The sequence below is a fragment of the Leuresthes tenuis genome, unplaced genomic scaffold (assembly GCF_036924035.1).
Source record: "Leuresthes tenuis unplaced genomic scaffold, fLeuTen1.0.hap1 SCAF_8, whole genome shotgun sequence".
NCBI lineage: Eukaryota > Metazoa > Chordata > Actinopteri > Atheriniformes > Atherinopsidae > Leuresthes > Leuresthes tenuis.
Genome location: NW_027325362.1, coordinates 22,839,084 through 22,857,757, shown reverse-complemented (window position 1 = coordinate 22,857,757; position 18,674 = coordinate 22,839,084). Strand labels below are relative to the sequence as shown.

The 18,674-nt window shown below is 43.5% G+C and overlaps 1 protein-coding gene across 2 annotated transcripts in view; it reads left to right on the top strand.

Moving 5' to 3' along the window:
- inpp5a (inositol polyphosphate-5-phosphatase A) overlaps window positions 1-18,674 on the top strand; it is a 132,028-nt gene that overhangs the window by 56,932 nt on the left and 56,422 nt on the right. For both annotated transcript variants that reach the window (XM_072391439.1, XM_072391440.1), the window contains exons 5-6: window positions 12,885-12,948; window positions 15,097-15,200. In XM_072391439.1, coding sequence (XP_072247540.1) covers window positions 12,885-12,948; window positions 15,097-15,200 — 168 coding nt within the window. The remainder of the gene's footprint in view (window positions 1-12,884; window positions 12,949-15,096; window positions 15,201-18,674) is intronic.

The following is an 18,674-nucleotide window of genomic DNA, read 5'->3' as shown; positions in this document are numbered from 1 at the left end:
AGAAGGGTCCCTGCACAAGTTCAAGCCACAAAAGCACCCTGTGTGCGCCGTGCTGTAGCTAATTACCAACTCATTAAAGAGCTCTCTAATTAGATTGGATGTTATGCTCTTTCAGTTAAATTCGGGCTCTTAATTTTAACAGCTTTATTACATTTCTGAAGAGAGAGAGAGAGATGGAGAAAAGACAAAAAAAAAACATTTTTCAAAGCAGTCTTTGGCCAAGTGGAAATGAGGCAATTCTCAGAATGCTGCAGGGATCTTAATGCTGTCCTGCTGCTTTATTGAGCCTGTTTATTGGAGAACCAGGTGCATGCATTTGTAAAACCAGTTTGCAGCAACATGTAGATGGTTGCACATTGCTTTCAGCCATTTCTCACGTAGTAAGCCATTCCCATTCATTCACAAGTGTGATTTAATTATTTTGTATTTTTATTCTTTTTACAGAAGCACATTTCTTAAACAGTATTATACGCCAACCCCTACACATTTTGTTGGTCTGCCAGCAGACAGTCCGCTGTTTTCTCTACAACTTCACATCGTACACAAGTGCAGTGTGTAAGTGGTTGAAAATGTGGCACCCTATCGGGAAGCTAATGTGGCAGCGATACGATTGATTTCAAGCGTGTTGCTACATGGTGACCGCTCCAGGGTGCAGCCTGTGCCAACGATGACCAAATCAAAAGTGACAACATAGGTGGTAACCCTTCAAAAACACTAAATAAAAAGTTTTCTTTGGCATTATAATCACACCCAATGCTTTTGGATAGATTTAAACGAGCCAGAGGGTCTAATCAAAAATCATCACAAAGTGCAGTTTGCATTTTAACATTCGTGAAATTTCAAATTACAGCCAGAAGGACTGTCACTTTTTCCAGCCGTCAAGTTAGTGTGGTCAGAAATTAACACGGAATTCCTCGAACATATTCGGAGGTATTCAAGCCTGAGAGCTTACCAGGCTATGCATTAGGTCAAGCTTTCACCTGCCGGATCTTCTGACGATATGACCAGTTTCTCTATACAGCAAAGTTTTAAAGTCCTTAGATACTGTATTTTTTTTCCTTTTTGGATGAAGTTTTCCCATGTTTAAGTTGAAAAGAAAAAGTGACGTCCCTAATCCTTAATACTTTTTCAGTGACCCCTTAATTGAGACCAGAGGAGCTTCCACTGGATAACTTAGCCAACGAGAGTCTGTGTACACCCTGAGCCAGACAATTTCACCAGATTGGGATAAGTTAAAGACGAATGGATATTGTTAGAAATGAATGGTCAGCTACAACCTCATGTTTGGATCTTTATTTAAAGGTGCATGTGATCCATTTTCACCTCCACTGGTTAGAAATGGCACACATCGACCTCATGACCGAGGACTTCACAATTTGCATAGATTAATAAATGTCATTATTATATTTGCCTATATCTACATGTTTAGGATGTGTCCTGTGAAAATGAAAGTCGCTCAGACGTAACAGATGCATTCTACACAGCATATTGTGCTCAGCGCCCGCATGACATAATGATAAACAATACAGTACCACCTGGTCATCTGTGGCGCACTCAAAAGGGGGCGGCCTTGGAGACTTGCTGCAGACCTGCATGGGCCCCTCCAAATCCTCTTTTCTTCCCACATTTCGGTCGGTGTGATATTTACAGGAGAGCAGACGTGGGTCTGCTGCCACTCTGGCTCCTGGCACAGAACCTCTGCTCCCCTCACTTCTCAAAGCTTCTTCTGTCAAGGAGGGCGGCGGGAAAAGGCCGGATGCTGCAATTGTGCGGATAAAAAGAAACATCTGCGCTAGAAAAGTCCTCTTTTTTTTATTTATTATTATAATAATACAATAAGAGGGAAAAAAGGCATGACATAATTTCTTGTTATCTGAGAAGCTGAAGCTGCATTTACATTTGCTTTTCATGCAGCGTCCATGTGCTCTTAGGGGCGATGCACTGGAGTATAACTAAGCTAGCATGGAGGATATCCAACCATTTAAATCAAGCCTCTGGGAATTTTACATAACACATCATTGGAGAGCATTGGTTTTTACATAAAGACAAAGAAGGCCACAAAGAGGCACCGGACGGGCGTCTTAGTCTGAGACGAGCTGCTGCGTGTGTTTCTGCAGACTCCTCTAAAGCTTCACGCTCCTGTGGTCACTGTTGTGCTCGAAGAACGCCTCTGCTCATACCCAGACAGCACGCAGACAGAAAGCTGCTTATTTTTTTCATACATCCCAGGGGAAGAAAAATGATTTTTTTCTGAACACAACCTCAAAACTGAACCCGCTCCTCTGACGGGGGTGACTGCTCGGCCCGAGCCTCAGATAAGCACTCTCGAATCTCTGTGTCCGTGGAGAAACTGTAAGCTGCAATCGATCGTCACCGTGCCACAGAGGCTGTCATACTTTATAGATGTTTCATGGGATGGCTCATGATCGAGACGATGTTGCCCTCATTTAGAAAGAGTTGTGTTTGTACTAAGGGGGGGAGGAAGGGCTCTTGATGCAGAAAAATGGGGACCTTCTTGATAAGTTCTCCTCTCACATGTGACAAAGTAATGCCACTAAGATGCAGCAAACTAACATATTTTATTATGTGGCCCTGCTATTGAGCTGTTTCTCACTGGGCAGCCAAGGATGCTACTTTGTCATTACAAGGCCACACGAGCGAGCCACAGGCAGCGTGAGACGGGGGCAGAATCAAAGCTGCCACGGGACAGAAGCTGACTGATTACTTCTGCAGCTGACATCACAGCTCTGACAGCTAACCCGGCGTCCTCAGGGAGCGTTTGCTCAGGACTGATTATTTCACATCAAAACTTCCTTGTACTACCAGTCGCTCTATTTCAAAGGTTAACTGGTCTGTGCAAGTGCGGATTTCCCTCCAAAAAGGCTCCATAAAAACATCCATTAAAGGCAAGTAAACAAGTTGCGCATTCGACCAGTAAACTTTTCAAACTTCTTTATTTAACTCCAGCGATCAATTAAAATGATATTGCTTCCAGTCTTCCTACGGCTTGTATGATCCTAATTTAATCAATTCTTTCACAAATGAGGCCACATGAATAGGCACGTTATTGAATCAGATAAAAACATAGATTGATGAACAGTCCATGACAACATTAGCAGCCTTTCCAAAATGCAGGGATAAAAATAGGGGGGGGGGCAATGAGCTCAAGGACCTGTCATTTCCATGGACATCCTCCTCTAATGGGAATGCTTTTATAGACGGGGAATTACAAGTTGAAATATACTTTTTGATTATTGGACATCCATAGCCAAATATGATTTACATTAATGAGCATAAGTATATTAAAGACTTTGTATCCCCCGACATCTGAAACAATTGAATAATGGCCCTGGCATCCAAGCAGTGGCAGAGAAAATAGAGAGGAGGTAATGTCACTTTAATTACTAATGGATATCTCAATTGTTCAGACTTTGATTTTTCATCTTTAGAAATAATCTAATAAGGCAAATATTCATCATCTTCATATCCCCTTTTAAAATGATGATTTTGTCAAGCCAAGACAGCATCGTTATTTAAAGAAAGTGACTATTTATGCAGGCCTTCGAGATCAACCGGTCATTTAAAGATTGCTTTCAGAAGGCTCTTTTCCTGAGATGAAGGAAGAAAGCTCTTTTCATGTCCAATTGCAGATGTCTGATACACTTAGCGTTGAGAAGTTGACCTTGTTAGCAGGCGCAGGCATTGCAAAATGTCTCCTTAGAACTATAATTGTCCCTCATATTGCTCCTTGCCGTTAGTCAGTGAATGAATGTTGAATCCTGGTTTGCTAGTTGTTCCATGCATCTTGATTAAATTGTGGGTTTCAGCTTTTTGACCCGAACTTTGTTTAAGTTCTAAAGTTACTGAACAATCTTATTATTTCCTTGTGTAAATCATGAGGTTGAGTGACCTGAGATGGGGCTCTGCTAGCTTTAGTCTATAGTCTGTGACATTGTTCTTTATTTATGATGAAGCTGTATATTACTCTGTGTTAAAACTCCAGAGAGCATGACATGCATACAAGGTCCTGGTTTAATTGTGAGGCACTGAAAATACGTACGTATTCTTCTTATTCCATGTCGGATATCTGCTAAATTAAAATTAAATAGCAAAAGAAAAAGTATTTATAAGATTATCAGTATTTATTCTTTTTTGTTTCAAGTCACAGTCAAGATCTTGTGTAAGATATAAAACTAGCTGTGTTTCCATCCGGCAGCAGAGTCAACTTAAAGCAAAACTTTTGATAGATAGATGATGTGTGTCAGGCTTGTTTCCATCAACTGGCCTGAAGTGAATAGCATAGTGTGATCAGCAGGTGGCGCTGCAGGCTGTGTTGCACAGAGACGTTGTTGCTAACACGTCTTATTCTTTCACATTTGTTTGTAACTGGCTATCTTTGGTGGCAGAAAAATATGATCGCTCATGTGATCAGTGTGTGAGTATCATGCTTGCCGCATCAGAACTGATTCGGGTAAAGCGTTTTCTACCGATCCTTATGTGCCACAACTCTTTCTTGATAGAAAAAAAGAAGGGAAAAACATTTAAATTAGCATTGGAATGTCTGTTTTTGCAAAGTTATGGAAGTTTTTGGCTCCAGAGCTTTTGCTGTCTGAGTCAGATGTTCATAGCACCTTGGTTCAGGAATGGTGCGAATATACATGTCCACTTTTTATCTCGACAACCTGATTGGGAAAACAATATAAAGCCAATCTTAGTTCAATTGCAGTTTGTTGCTGTTTACAGTAGGTTTCTGCAGCCACGTGATGGAAAAGATCTTTATTTTTCTTAAATCATAATGACCAAACTCTCAGATCAGCTTTGATCAGGGCTAACCTTTGACTGTGTCGTGTCACTGAATGAAACGTGGACGTGGTGTCAAACGATCTTTGGCCCATTCTAGCCTGTTATAGCATGTGTTCTGTGTGAATTGTTTTTAAAGGTTAATGTTAAAAACCAGTAGATTTGAGATTGGGGGGAAAAAGGATTCAAATTAAAAGATCGAACGCCCTCTTTGCTTTGGCATGAAGTTTGTTGGAGAATTCACAGGAGATGGATTTGTCCAAATTTAAGCAGCATAGTTTAAAATGGTCTAGATTTTACTCCCTCATATTTGGTTCTTACACCTCCCATAATGCAACTCAGGAGTGCCTTTAATGAGATCTCCATTACTACTTCTTCTATTCATCTTCAAAATTCTGGGTTGAAAACAGATCAGGAAGTCTTAAGATTACAAAGATGCCCCTAATGACATGATGCGCTTTGTAAACACTTTGCAACTGCTTCAAAAGGCCAAATGATGCACCCTCTGAACTAAACTTTTCCAGAGTGACATCATTTCCACATGAAAAGTAAATATACAAGTGACCCTTTGTTAAATGTTTCTTACTTATTAGTTTTTCGCATCTTAGCCTGCAGTTCATGTGCAAGGTGCACCTGTGTCAACTTACAAGAGAAGCTGACACAGGTGCCAGACACAGAATTTATAAACACCGTTCTGCCATGCAAAAGATAACTTTGCCCGGCCTCATTAAGAGGTCAACATTGGCACAGGCCCCACAGGTGTAATCCCATTTACTTTGATCCTGTTTTTATGACCTCGTTAAAAGCAGCTGAAGTAGCAACGAGGAATTAATAAATACGCAGCTGGAATATGTGTGGGCATTAGTAAATGTCTCCCCGTGAACAGGACACGGCTACCTTTTTGGAAGCTACCGTGAAGAAAGGATTCTTCAGACTTTTTTCCCTCCCCGTTAATTAGCCCCAGAGTGAGGCACAGCGTGTATTACATCAGAATGTGCAGCGCCATTATTTATTTTGATCGTTTTTTCAGAAGACATTTATTCCAAGCACTCTCCCTGAAAACAGAAGCGAGGTGCTATTACTGCATGTATCAAAGATTTTTAACAAAGTTATCAAAGTCTTCCATCACAATTATGCTGAGGAAGCCAATGATGTGGTCTAGTGGAAAAGAGATGCATTATACAGAAGCTTTTTTAAAGTCTGAGTCATATCATGTACATGCGTATTTATTTTCGTTCTTCTTTTCTTTTTTTTTTCTTCTTTTTTTCATTGAATGTCATTGCTTTGATGGTTTTATTGCTTTAGACTCCTCTGCTGGGCAGGTTAGGGGAGCGACTGCACGACTGATGAGCGTGGCAGGAAATTGGCAGATGGAAGCATCCATTTCACCGCTAATTAGGGGGTCCAGAAGCCCGCCGACTGACAGGGTTCAACTGGGCAATGTAGTGCCTGCCAGCTCCCATCCCATGCGCTTTATAAAACGCTCTTTAATTCCCCGGCACAATATCATTAACTTTGTAAGTGGATGAACACAATGGACAAGCAATTTAATTAACTTCTACCATTGAATGTTGGAGGGGAGACTAAATGAAATTAATGCACAATATTTCCCAGAGAGGCAGCCAACCTTGGGAGTGGGTCTGGATTGTTGGCAGGTCAGGCGCTGCCGTGGGTTTGGCCAATTATGCCTTGTTTAGACCCATCCATAATATTTTCCTCAAAAGAAAATAAAATCAGTGGTTTTGAGATCAATCACGAGCGTGTGTCGCTCTGCATTCTGGGAGATTTTAGAATAATGAAGTGAAAGCCCGGAAACACTCTGCCAAAAGCCTTGAAAGTCAACAGAGCTCAAATACAGGTATCATAACTGATCCATGGGGCGAGGGGGGGGATACTTGAAACAGACAATCAATAAATGGCTCGATGGAGTTTGGGTTTGGGAAATAAGACCGGACTGAAATATCTTAACAATTGAATTGCCATGAAATTTCATATACAAACCCTCATAGGGTAGGAGGGGGGTGAAGTCACGGGAAGTTAAGAAAGCACAGGCAGATTCAATTTTTGCCCCCTGTATTTGCATTAGTACAGCTTTGTTGTGAGAGGAGCTTTTTAGAAGCAACTTGGGTTTGTTTGTTTGTTTTTTTCTTCAAAAGTTTCTTACGAATACAACCAGTTGCAGATTATCCTGGTCCTTGCTCTAAATAAATGTTTTGCCTATTCAAATTTGCGTAAATTGAGTAATTTGTTGTTTCCGAGCAGGATTGGTCACAGTCCCAGATTTAGATCACGAACACACAATTTAGATATCATTTTACATGTTTTTTTTCCGAGAAGAAGACTAAAGCTGAGATCATCGCAGAAACTGTTTGGACAAATCCTCAATGTGCAACGTAAATTGTCCGGGAAAAGTTTCTACAGGGCTTTAAATTCCTTCTTTTCAGGTCAAACTTTCTCAGAAATCTCAGAATGTAAAAAAATATTACTACCGGTATTTACATTTATCAGGCTTTTTATACATAAAGCTGGCCAGCTGTATATAAATGATGTAAAAAGCTCCACTTGCACCTTTAAAGTTGTTTAGACACTATTGACTCAATCATTCTAATCAGTATTTTAATCTCTGGGAGTCTGAAATGCGTCTTTATGCCTTATCAATCTACTTAGCTACCTTCACTTTATTTTTGTAGGTCAACTTTTACTTAAATTGATGAGCAAATCATTAAGTCCTCTTTGTTGTCATGTGATTTTGGCAAAACTTGTGTATTTGCAGCACGAGTTGTCAAACGAGCAAAGATGTCCTGTTTATTCCATGCATCTCCACCATGTCATTTGTTGTTGATTTATGCTTTGGTTTAAACTCATTTATTTAGTTGGTCACCTAATCTACCAAAACTGCTGCTGATTGGTTTGCCATGGAATTCTTTGTGGGTCAGTATTGGTCATTTTAGCCATAATGAGAGTCAAAATGAGGTTCATGTGGCTTGCCAGAATCAGAATGGAGACTGCGGTTTCTGTTTGAATTACTTCCAGGGGATCAATGCTTGTCATGCGTTGCCATGTAAACCAATTTTCTAGCAAGGTTTGCACATGATCTCCCTCATGGGGGACGTGGAAGAGCATTAAGGAGAGTAAGCGCAAGTTAAATCTTAATTACTGTGTAATGAGTTAGAAAATTTATGTTAACATGTTTCCTCTTAGTACATCTTTGATCTGTGCAATTCTTTCCCTGTGTCATCTTACCTAAAGCCCCCCGTCACACGCACGCCAGAGACAAGTGGCGCTTCAGGATCTGACGGATGGCTCCAACACCCGGGCTGCTTTCAAATCACAGGAAGTGACAGAGGAAGTTTTAATGAGAGTTTTGTCTGTGTATCCAGTCAGGCCTTCCAGGCAGCCGATGAATAATAGACACTGTGGCTCAATACTCTGAATACTCAATCAATGGCACTGGGAGAGAGGGGGACGGGGGCCTTGGCAAACATATATGGCAGCCCAGGGTGGCTGGTGGGCTCAGGAGGGGCAGAAAATACTAAAGCTTCTCCATCTGTATCTCTGAGCTGAAAAAAGCGAGCCGTCTCTATTGATGTGGCTCACTTTTGTGCCAGGGTGTTTTCCTTGCTGGGGATGACAAACAGGCTGTTTGTGCAGTATTGGTGATTTGTGCAGAGAGGCTCCCATGAAGGTGCTCTTTTAGGCCCAGATCCTGCATATCAATGGGTCCCTTGCTGGGACACGGGGGGGGCTGATCCTGCAACGGATATGTGGATTCCTGTTAGCGTTCAGCGCTGCGGCACGCTGTGCTATTGTCTCGCCCTTTTTTCCACTTGGATTCAGGGTATGTTTAGATTCACGAGCGTTGATCTTCAGTAACTAATGAAGATAATGCGTAGCTATTTGTCAGATCTTATCTGCGCCTCCTTCTCAGAGCTGCTTTGACACAGCACGTGTGCCTGATGGATAGCAACAGCATTTCTTCATGACAGTATAACTGATTGACCTTTCTGATAAGACTGTGTGTGTACGTTAGTGAGCTGCTTTTGGTGGTGGTGTTTCTGTTTGTGGGTTTATGTGGAAGTGTGGCATCACTTGCGATTTGACAGATAGGTAGTCTCCAGGGACTTTTAAGCAATGCGATGCGATAATAACTGGAAAACATTTAGTCTTAGTTGACCAGAAGGTGGAATTCCACAGAAAACAAGCTACAGTAGTAGCACACACACATGCACAGATAAGTCTTTAAGAATCCTCCAACAGCTTTTTTCTTTTGACTAAAACTTGCACTGCAATTAGTTAATTTTAATTTTGGTTCTTACGTTGGAGATGTCCCTTTAATGCAGCACCTACATACGGGTTTCAAAGCAAATAATAAGAACTTAAAGCGGGGAATAAAACGGATGCTGTCACTTCAACCTCTCACGTGAGAGGTTGCCGCCAGCATCTCAGGGGCACTTAAGCAGTTTTTCTGGCTTAGCTGTTTCCAGCTTCTCTCACAGTCATTCAGACGGAATGTTTCCAGATTTTTATGCTTTTGGTACATTATTAGCCCCGTGGAAATTCTGTTCAAGCCTGATTTGTGCTGAACCATAGTATTAAAGTAAGTGAAGAGACAACACTGAACAATCTGATTTGATCTAATCACTAACCAATCATTTGGTGATGAGGAGCGAGCCCTCTTTCTAGCGTGATTTGCTGATTTGTGCTTGTACTTGTGTTCACAATTTCGAATATAGAGATGCAATGCAAGTATGTTGAAGTTACCAAACTTAGCTCCATAAAGATACAACTGCAGGTAAGATACTCTTTCTATTACTGCGGCCATAAGTAAAGTGAATACTTAAAATTAATTACTGCGGTTTTTAAACCCTCTTTCGGCACATGTCCTCATCGTTATGTTCCACAAACCCACAAGGCTGCACTGGCATCCTGAGGACTGCAGAACATTACCCTCTGAGGTTGTACAGTGACACTTTGATGACACTGGAGTGTGTATAGTGTGTGTCAGCCCTCCTGGGACTGACCACTTTCCCTGAACACAGATTGGAGGTGAGACCTTGAAGAAAAATGATTACTTTTATGTTTGCTTTATGGCTCATTTCTCACATTAAACTCAGGAAATCTATGCAGGGGTCAGAGAATTCCTGCTTCTTTTCCTCGGCCAGAACTAATTTTTGCAGCCATCGGTATCGATAAAGCATTCAGCGGAGCAAAGTATGCAGGCTATGTACTGTAGCTCTCAAGTCTCTATTTTCCACCAGCCCAGTCTATTGGGACTTGTTCAGCCCTCATCTGCTGGGGTTTTGAAAATGTCATCCACGCACATACAGGCGCGCACGCGGAGAGCGAGCGCAGCCGCTGTTGTGTCAGCGTGCCCTTATCTGTGAGCCGATATGACTTGTGATAAGAGATAGCATTGCCAGAACGAGTCATAAAACCCCAGCTTTTATGGCGCGGTTATTGTCTTTCTGTCTACAATTATAGTGATTACTCATTTCCCCTTACCTCCCCTGCGGCCCTCACGCTGCACTTAATAGACTGCATTTTACTAATGGAAAATTAAGTAGCCGCTGTGGCAGTGGGGTTTATAAATATGTAAAATATGCTTTTAATTATTTCAAGTGAATCTGGCAGCTAATCAATAAAGAGGGACGTGACAAACATACGTTTGACACAGGCCATTGTAAAGCCACTGGTAAAAGATAAGCATGGCCTGTCAGCGCAGTCCAGCCCTAATGAATATTTTGAGCCTGTCATGAAAAGAGACAAATGGATTAATTGCGCCCTGCTAATATAATAGCTTCTTCATGAAGAGTGCAGGAGGGAGGCAGAGGAGAGGAGAGGAGAGGAGAGGAGAGGAGAGGAGAGGAGAGGAGAGAGGAGAGGAGAGGAGAGGAGAGGAGAGGAGAGGAGAGGAGAGGAGAGGAGAGGAGAGGAGAGGAGAGGAGAGGAGAGGAGAGGAGAGGAGAGGAGAGGAGAGGAGAGGAGAGGAGAGGAGAGGAGAGGAGAGGAGAGGAGAGGAGAGGAGAGGAGAGGCAGCACGGTGGCTGCAAGGCTCCGAAGCCCTGTGTCAAATGAATATTTATTAGGGTTGAGGGTTAAGTAGATTTCTGCGATTACACGGGTAGCCACTTAGGCGTAGTTGTTTATCATTTATTTGATAATTGATTCATGAGGATTTGTTTGACGATATTCATTTTTTTATTCTTACTAGTCCCAGCCGTTGAGCGTCTGCATGATCTGAAAAATAGACCTCGTTTTGTTTTTCATGTTCGTTTATTGGATTGTTTTCACGATAAAACCATTGCTCTGTAGGTTTTTATTCGATTTTATTCAAGACATTTTTATTTTCATTTTGAGAAAAATCAGCAAGACGTCACCTTTCACCCTCCCAGAGCCAAAGCGATTTATTTTATTGTTTTTTTTTTTTATTATTATTTTTATGGCTAGCTGTAAAAGAAAAAAAGAAAAAAACTCTCAAAGTTATTGTTTAAGCTGCTGAAACCTGTGAACATCTTTGGAAAATTTGCTTCGTTAAACCCAAGACTTAATTCCCGATCTACGTGTAAAGTGCATTCATTCTACGTTGGGAAAACGGCGCTCGTGCTTTGACTCGGCAGAAATATCGCAGACTGCGATCTAATTAGTTGTTGACGGAAACATGTCCTCCATATCTCAACAATACCTCAAAGTGGTCTTGTTTTTACTTCACTTTCCTCTGAAATATTCACACAAACAGCGGCGGTTAGCACAGAGGCACCGGTTTGACAAATAGCACGGTTTTCCCTCCCGGTCCTGTTTTCCTATTTATCTCCAGGTCCGGGGGTTGGCACTTTGAGGTGAAAGACAACATAAAGAGAAATGAGCACAAATAAGCGCACGGGGGCCTTCCCGGAACCCGTCCCCTCGCTATGGGAAGCTTTGACCTTGAGTCTTGCTTTCGCCCAGCGTCGTCGCTCTCTCACACACACCCCCTCTCCCTCCTTCCTTCCTTCTACGGGAGAAGGAACAACAGAGTGCGCGCGGGGGGGTTTCGGGTCACCATCCGTAGCTCTCATCAATTAAATGTGCGACAGTGTTTTCTGTCGGCTGAACTTATATGTCAAGGAGATGGGCAGGACCTCATGTTTGTGCTTTTGACAAATCAGCAAATGTTTAATCTCAAGATGTGCCGGTGCTCATAAATAATGCAGAGGCTGGACCCAAACACTCGCCCGGCGCGTTGGGAAAAGAGGCCTCGGCAGGAAAGCGCAGGAAAGATAAAATCCTGCCTCGTAGCTCACACCTCTTAATGTCTCCTCCTCCTTTTGATCACGTCCCTTCATCACTGAGCCATCAATTGCTTATACCTGAGCTTTCCATAGGCTCCTGTCTGCCTTCTATTTAACTCGCGCTCTCTTTTTGGTAGCTCTGCTCTTGACTGGAAAAGTTACTCCCCAGGCGCTGCATTGCTCTTTGAGAACAGAACAGAGACTGAGAATTATCCTTAGCCAAAGGTCTGCTATCTCAAAGACACAGGGGATTGAGCTTGAGCTTTGCCTCCATTTGCCCTAAATGTAAAGAGGCCAACAGAAAGCAGTGTAGTGGACTGTGAACCGCATCAAATCCCCCTCTGCACGACTCTCACTCCTTCCCACAGACTTTGATTGGCTTGTCCACAGACTGGGAAAGTTTCCTGATTATTCGCAGGGAAAATTAAGATTTTAAGCCTATTGAAGTCGATCTTTGCTCATTGAAAAGTCCATCTGAATGTGTCCTTTGAAAGCTTAAATTGTTGACTCGTCACATTAGAGGACTCCAGCAAAGGGCTGAGTGTACTGTACGGAGAGCACGGTGCACCTGTTGTTGTGTAGCTGACGGTGTGTAGTGTTTGTGGAGTGTGCTGCTGAGTGTCTGAAAGAGCGAGACTCTACTTTGAGACCAGTTTATAAGTCAGGAATTCTGCAGGCCGAATCAGCCGTGAACAAGGTTTGGCGACCGTTTTGGAGAACGTAGGAAAATGTCGTCTTTATCTGTAATCTTGAGAAATCATGAACGGCTTCCTGGAAAATGTCCCAAAAATCTCACAAAGTCTTCTCTTCTTGCAGGCTCTTGGAAGTTTCTACTTTATCCACGATTCTTTGAAAAACATCCACCAGTTTGATTTCAACGGTGAGACTCTCTTCCAGTTCACATGCACTACATCATCACCACTATCGTGAAATGAGATCCTCATATGGTGGTCCCCATATCCCACTCCTGTGTCTCACACTCACACACACACACACACACACACACACACACACACACACACACACGCACACACACACTGTTTGCTGGCTGTTCCTGCTTCCATCAAAACCAGCGTGCTAAGATTGGCTCTGGGGCTAATGTGAAGGAAGCGGGAGCGAATGGTAATGCTTATTAATATTAGGATTTAATTCATATGATTTCGGGCCCACAGTAATGGTTTGCGGCAAGTTATTGGACAGTTACAGCGGTCTCATCAGCCTGCGGTGTCAGAGGGCCCCGGGGTCCGACGGCCGCGCTAATTAAAGAAAAGATATAGATGTGGAGGCGCCTCGCTTCCTATTTGACACCAAGTCAGCATCAGCACCAGTTACCCCAGTGAAGGACAGGACAAAGGCAGGGGAGGGGTCAAAAGGGGAGATGACCACTCTACATGCGCACACACACGCAATACTGTGTAATAATCTTGAGCCATCCCTCAATTCTCCATATTTTTAAAGTGGTTTTGAGCAATAGTTCTGAATCATTCTGAATGGCTTGAAGTTTTCCTTTGAACATTGGCTGCTTTTTTTCAGTCCAGTCTTTGTAACTGACCATTTCAGAGGAACGTTTTTTGACTTGTTAAGACACTTAACACCAAGCTACGGATCATGCGAGTATCATAGAGTATACTCTTTAAGGTTATACTTAAAGAGCTGACAGCTAAAAATGTGCCATATCTCATCATCTGTGTCTTAAACAATATTGAGGAAACTGGAAGTATCTGAAAGTTATGTCCTTAAGAAGGAGGAAAAGACCTGACACAGGACCTGAGAGATGCATCAGTTGATCCATCGACTGTTCACCGAAGCCTCGTCAGAAATGGTCTCCATGGAAGGGTGGCTGTCAAGAAGACATTGGGAAACAGAGGATAAAAAGGCTGAGGTATGCCAAGAAGTGGACTGAAAATCAGTGGCAACAGGTTTTTATGGAGGGATGAATCCTCCCCAGAGCCCGGACCTCAACATTATTGAAGCAGTGTGGGATCATCTGGACAGAGAACAGAACAAAAGGCAGCCAACATCCAAAGAAGAGCTTTGGGATGTCCTTCAAGATGCCTGCAGAACTATTCCTGAAATAGTTACTACTTAAAGAAATTACAAGAGAGCTTTTGTTTCAGAGGGTTCAGGCTGTGTTGAAGGATAAAGGTGCTCAGATCAGACCTTTTTTCCCCGGCAGTGCATGAAGAAATGAGGCTTGGCTCAAGACTTTTGCGCAGTACTGTGCTTTAAGGAATTGATTTATAATGCAAAATGTAATAAATTGCTGCACTTGCTTTGCACTTTGTGGATGTTTTCTCATCAGAGGTTTTTTTTTTTTTTTCTCCAACAGCAAATATATTCAAAAACACCGGCACCGTAAAACTGAAGCGGCTAAATGGAATTCAGACAACATTCGTTTAGTTATAGTCACGTGTGCGTTTCCCACCGCGACATGAGCCAAAGTTCTCTGTGAAAAACACAATCGGATACTCATTAAGAGAGTTTGTGCTTGATATCATTGTGATATGTCGGTGTCTCCCTGATTTCCACAAGTTCCCACACCCATTTCATCAGTTCTTAACTCTTAACTTCGGCTTCGTACTCACACGGACAGTCATGGCAGTTTCATTAAAACAGACCCAATGAAGCTTTATGTTTCTAGTGGGTATTACACATAGCATCTTTAATCTCACTAACCTCCATTTTAATGAGGTTAATTCACCATAAAACTATTAGTTTAGTGGATGAACATGTCTTCCAGAGCACAGACAGTGGACACAAGAGGAGTTTTTCATTGAATGCACAGTTTCCAGCGTCTTCACTTCTCATGCTCCCTCTGCAGTTCCTCATTCTGACCAGCAGGTGGTGCAGTTGTCTGAAGGGGAGTTCAACTCACTTGAGCTGTCAGTGCAATTAGAGGATTCAGACTCTCACATCGAGTCTGCAAGAATTGACCGACTGTATTTGTGACCATGTATGTTTTTTTTCCCACCCCCGCTTCCCCTTCTCTCTCCGTCTCTGTCTGCCTTTTCTTCCATTTCCCCTTTAGCCAAGAAGTTTAAGAAGGTGGTGGGGAAGGAAACCTGCTCAGAGACACTAGAAAGCACACCCACACTGGAGAAGGAAAAGTTTCCACAGGACTACTTTCCCGAGGTGGGTTTTGCAGTGAACACACTTGTGTGACCAGTTCCAGCTTTCTGCTGAGACATGACAGTGAGAGCTGGTAATGGAGGATGACTCTCACATTGTGTACAAGCACTAACTCGAGTTGATTGTTTTACCCTCTTATTATGCCTGACTTCAGCTATTATGAAGCTGACTCTCCCTCTCCATTGCTTTTTTCTTTGCATCTTTCTTTCTTTTGTTTTACAGTCAGGGTTCTTTTTTTTTCTACATCATGGAAATCCAGCTGAAGCGTGCTCGATCCAAAAAAAAAAACCAGAATCACGAAAGCGAACGTCCTCGTCGTGTTTCCCCGTGTCCCGCGGAGCAGCTCTCTGCTCACTCCGCTGTGTTCAGCTTCCTGTGTTTGGTTCAGACGGGAGCTGAGCGCCGAGCGTAGCCGTGCTGATATAGTAATAAAGAGCACGGCCGCCCGTGTGTCATCCCCGCACTCCCCACTCATCTGTCAACCATGCTCTGGCGGCCGCCTCCGCAAATATATGCAAAACAGATGGATACGGCCCCTTCACACACTTCCCCCCAATTTCCGTCTCTTTCACACACTGCAGGACCCCCCCCCCCACATCCCACCGCCCCCACCCGCGCCATCTCCCAACACGCAAACACACACTGCCCAATCTCTCTGCAGACCCTGAGCCACACAAACGGCTTCAGGTTTTCCCACTCTCCAGTTCCACAGTTGATCTAAAACCAATTACACTGATTAAGGCGCAAAGCCATTTAAAATGATTGGGGCGAAGCATTGTTCTGCATTTAACAGGCACGCAGAGCAAAACCACAAAACAGACCTGGCACAGCGCGCCGCGAGAAGGATGAGGGGAGTGATGGAGAGAGAAAGGAGGTGTGTGCGGGGCAGACCAGATGAGAAAAGTTTTGCCCGGTGATATATGCCTCTTTCCCAGCCGGGGTATGAATCTGGGATGATGCTCCAGAGAGCAGCACTCCAGATAATGTTAGCCCATTTAAAAAGAGCAGATTTGTGTAGTCTATCAGGGTCGCAGAGTATTTTTTTTTTCTTTTTTTTTTCCCCTGCCTCCATCCCTCCTCCTCCGGCCCCTCCGTAGTGAGAAATTGGTTGTTATCATAGATCACAGATACTGCTCAAACCTCTTATGAAAGATGAATTAATTTCACTAATGCTTTAATGCAAAGCTCTCATGAGGGAGGCAGACTGGTGATAACCCCTGCCTCGTCCCCGCTTCCTCTGCTAGTGATTTATGCCCTCTTTTAGTAGATGAAACCGCCTAGATTTGCCATCCATCTGCAGCTTTGAGGAATCCTATTACTCGGGGATCTTGGACCAGACAGGACGCCACGCGGAGTCCGAAAGCCACTCTTTGGTTCTGGATCACGCCGCCGGAGCTGTGAGGAGCGGCTCAGGTGGCCGCAGGGACAGATGCTCGAGTCTTACCTTTGCAGCCTTCCATTAATAATGTGTCACTGCTCATGACATCATCACAGGAAGGCTTGCGTGTTTAGAGCTCGAAACAAAACGCCATCGGGTACCTTTCATTCCACGTCTGTGTGGTGTAGTAACGTGAAGCTAAAATCCTCACAATGCTCTGTGTGAGTAGCTTATTATTGAGTTATTTTTGCAGTTAGACGAAAAAAACGAGACCAGGAAGTTAAAAGCAATACAGCAAAGAAAACCTCATGATTGAGCCACTTTTACTGAAGTATTTATTTGTCTTTTTCAGCTTTCATAAGTGTCTTTCGCCTATAATAAAACATTTGTCCAGTTTCGTCCCATTCCCACACTCTTGTTGTGGCCGTTTTTCCTCCTGGTTTGATTCTGATTTAAGTGACGAGCTCTCCATATGCTAAACATCCGGTCTTTCCATAACCTTGCCTTGAGTTATAGCTCTAAGTAAAGGGGAGAGAAGCAAGGACATTAATTGAAATGCCGAATAAGAGGGAAGTGGAGAAAATCGTGGGCGCTTTTCTTTTGAGAGGTCTCCGTGATGGATTTGGCGGCTTGTCGTTTCCCGTTGTTCCGTCAATCTCTCCACCTTCCCAGTGGGAATTAATGCATTTATTTGTTTGGCGCAGGGCTTCATGCCTTCAAAAGCCATTGCATCATAAGGATTTGTCATTGCCTAATATAAATAAAGTATACGGCCCAGACCTTAATGTGCCCTTGGTATTGATTGTTTTACACAGGCCCCGGAACAAAAAAAAAAAAAAAGAAGAAGAAGAAGAAAAAGAAGAAAATGGCAGACAAGCTGTAGATCAACATCCACATGAGTTTGTATTTGTTGTTTGGCACCATCAGCATGTCCATAAAAGCATTGACTTCTCATACCCTTTTAGTGCCCCCCCTCCACAGTGAGCTCTGCAGCGCTGCCCGCGATCACTCTCAAGTTCTGCCCTCGATGAAAGTTAACTTCCTGCATGTTTTTCCACCGTTGATTTAACGCCACGCGTGATTCATAGAAGCGACGCGTGCGTTAAGGAGATGAAGTCATTTAAACTGGCATTGCTTGTAAAATGCTCTCTGCATTTATCACCAGACAAGACACCTGTGACACAGATGCTGTTCCCGGTGACAGGCGTGATCCATGAGACTGCAAGGAGCTCATAAATGAGGAGCTAATGTTGAGATGAAAGCTAAATGAAGGCTTTCCCCACTCATTTTTGCGTGTAGAGTGCAGCTAAACTCTAAAGCGGAACAGAACTCACTTTTTGGCTGCATGCTCACGTAACCCCCCCCCCCCCCCCCCCCGGTGTGATGCCCTCTGTTGTTCGATGCCCCCTCCCCATTGTAGTAGAAGATGGAATAAGGATAAATGTGACTGTCTGCTGGGGCTCAAATCAATCAGTGTTTGTGTGTATTACTTATTACTCACAGTGCATTTTGTCACAGGGCTTTTGTGTAACCCCCCCCATCCTCCCTGTCTTGCACTTTTCTATCACCTCCTCCTGCCTTCTGCCTGCCTGAACATCACCCCGCCATGACATTATTTATGGGGGTCGGACTTTGAGCTGAAATATACGAAAGGTCAAAGAATCAAACGGGATGGAGCGGGAAACAGGCGTTTGAGGTGCTTTTGGGGGTTGCGAGTGGGTCTGTGTGTCATGAATAGAAGCGTGAAGTCCCGCTGGTCACAGGCGTGGACCTTTTATGTTGCAGTTTGAAGGGAATGGAATGCGTACAGTCGTCCGTCTGTTTGTGTGCGCGTGCATCGTGGTCAGTTCCAGCTTCTGTGGCCGTCAGCCCCCTCTGCAGCCGCCGTTCATCACTGTCACAGGTGGAGGCGCCGGCGGTGACCTGTGGAAGTTCAGCCAATGTCACCCTGAGCCTTGTGACCTCACCGTTGCCCCCCTCAACTCGCGTGATGATGAGAACGTTATTTCATTCTAAGATGGTTCTTTTTAAATTCAGAATAGAGATTTATGATTAGTCCTCCAGTTTACTGGTGACACTCTTAGATTCTAACACTTCTG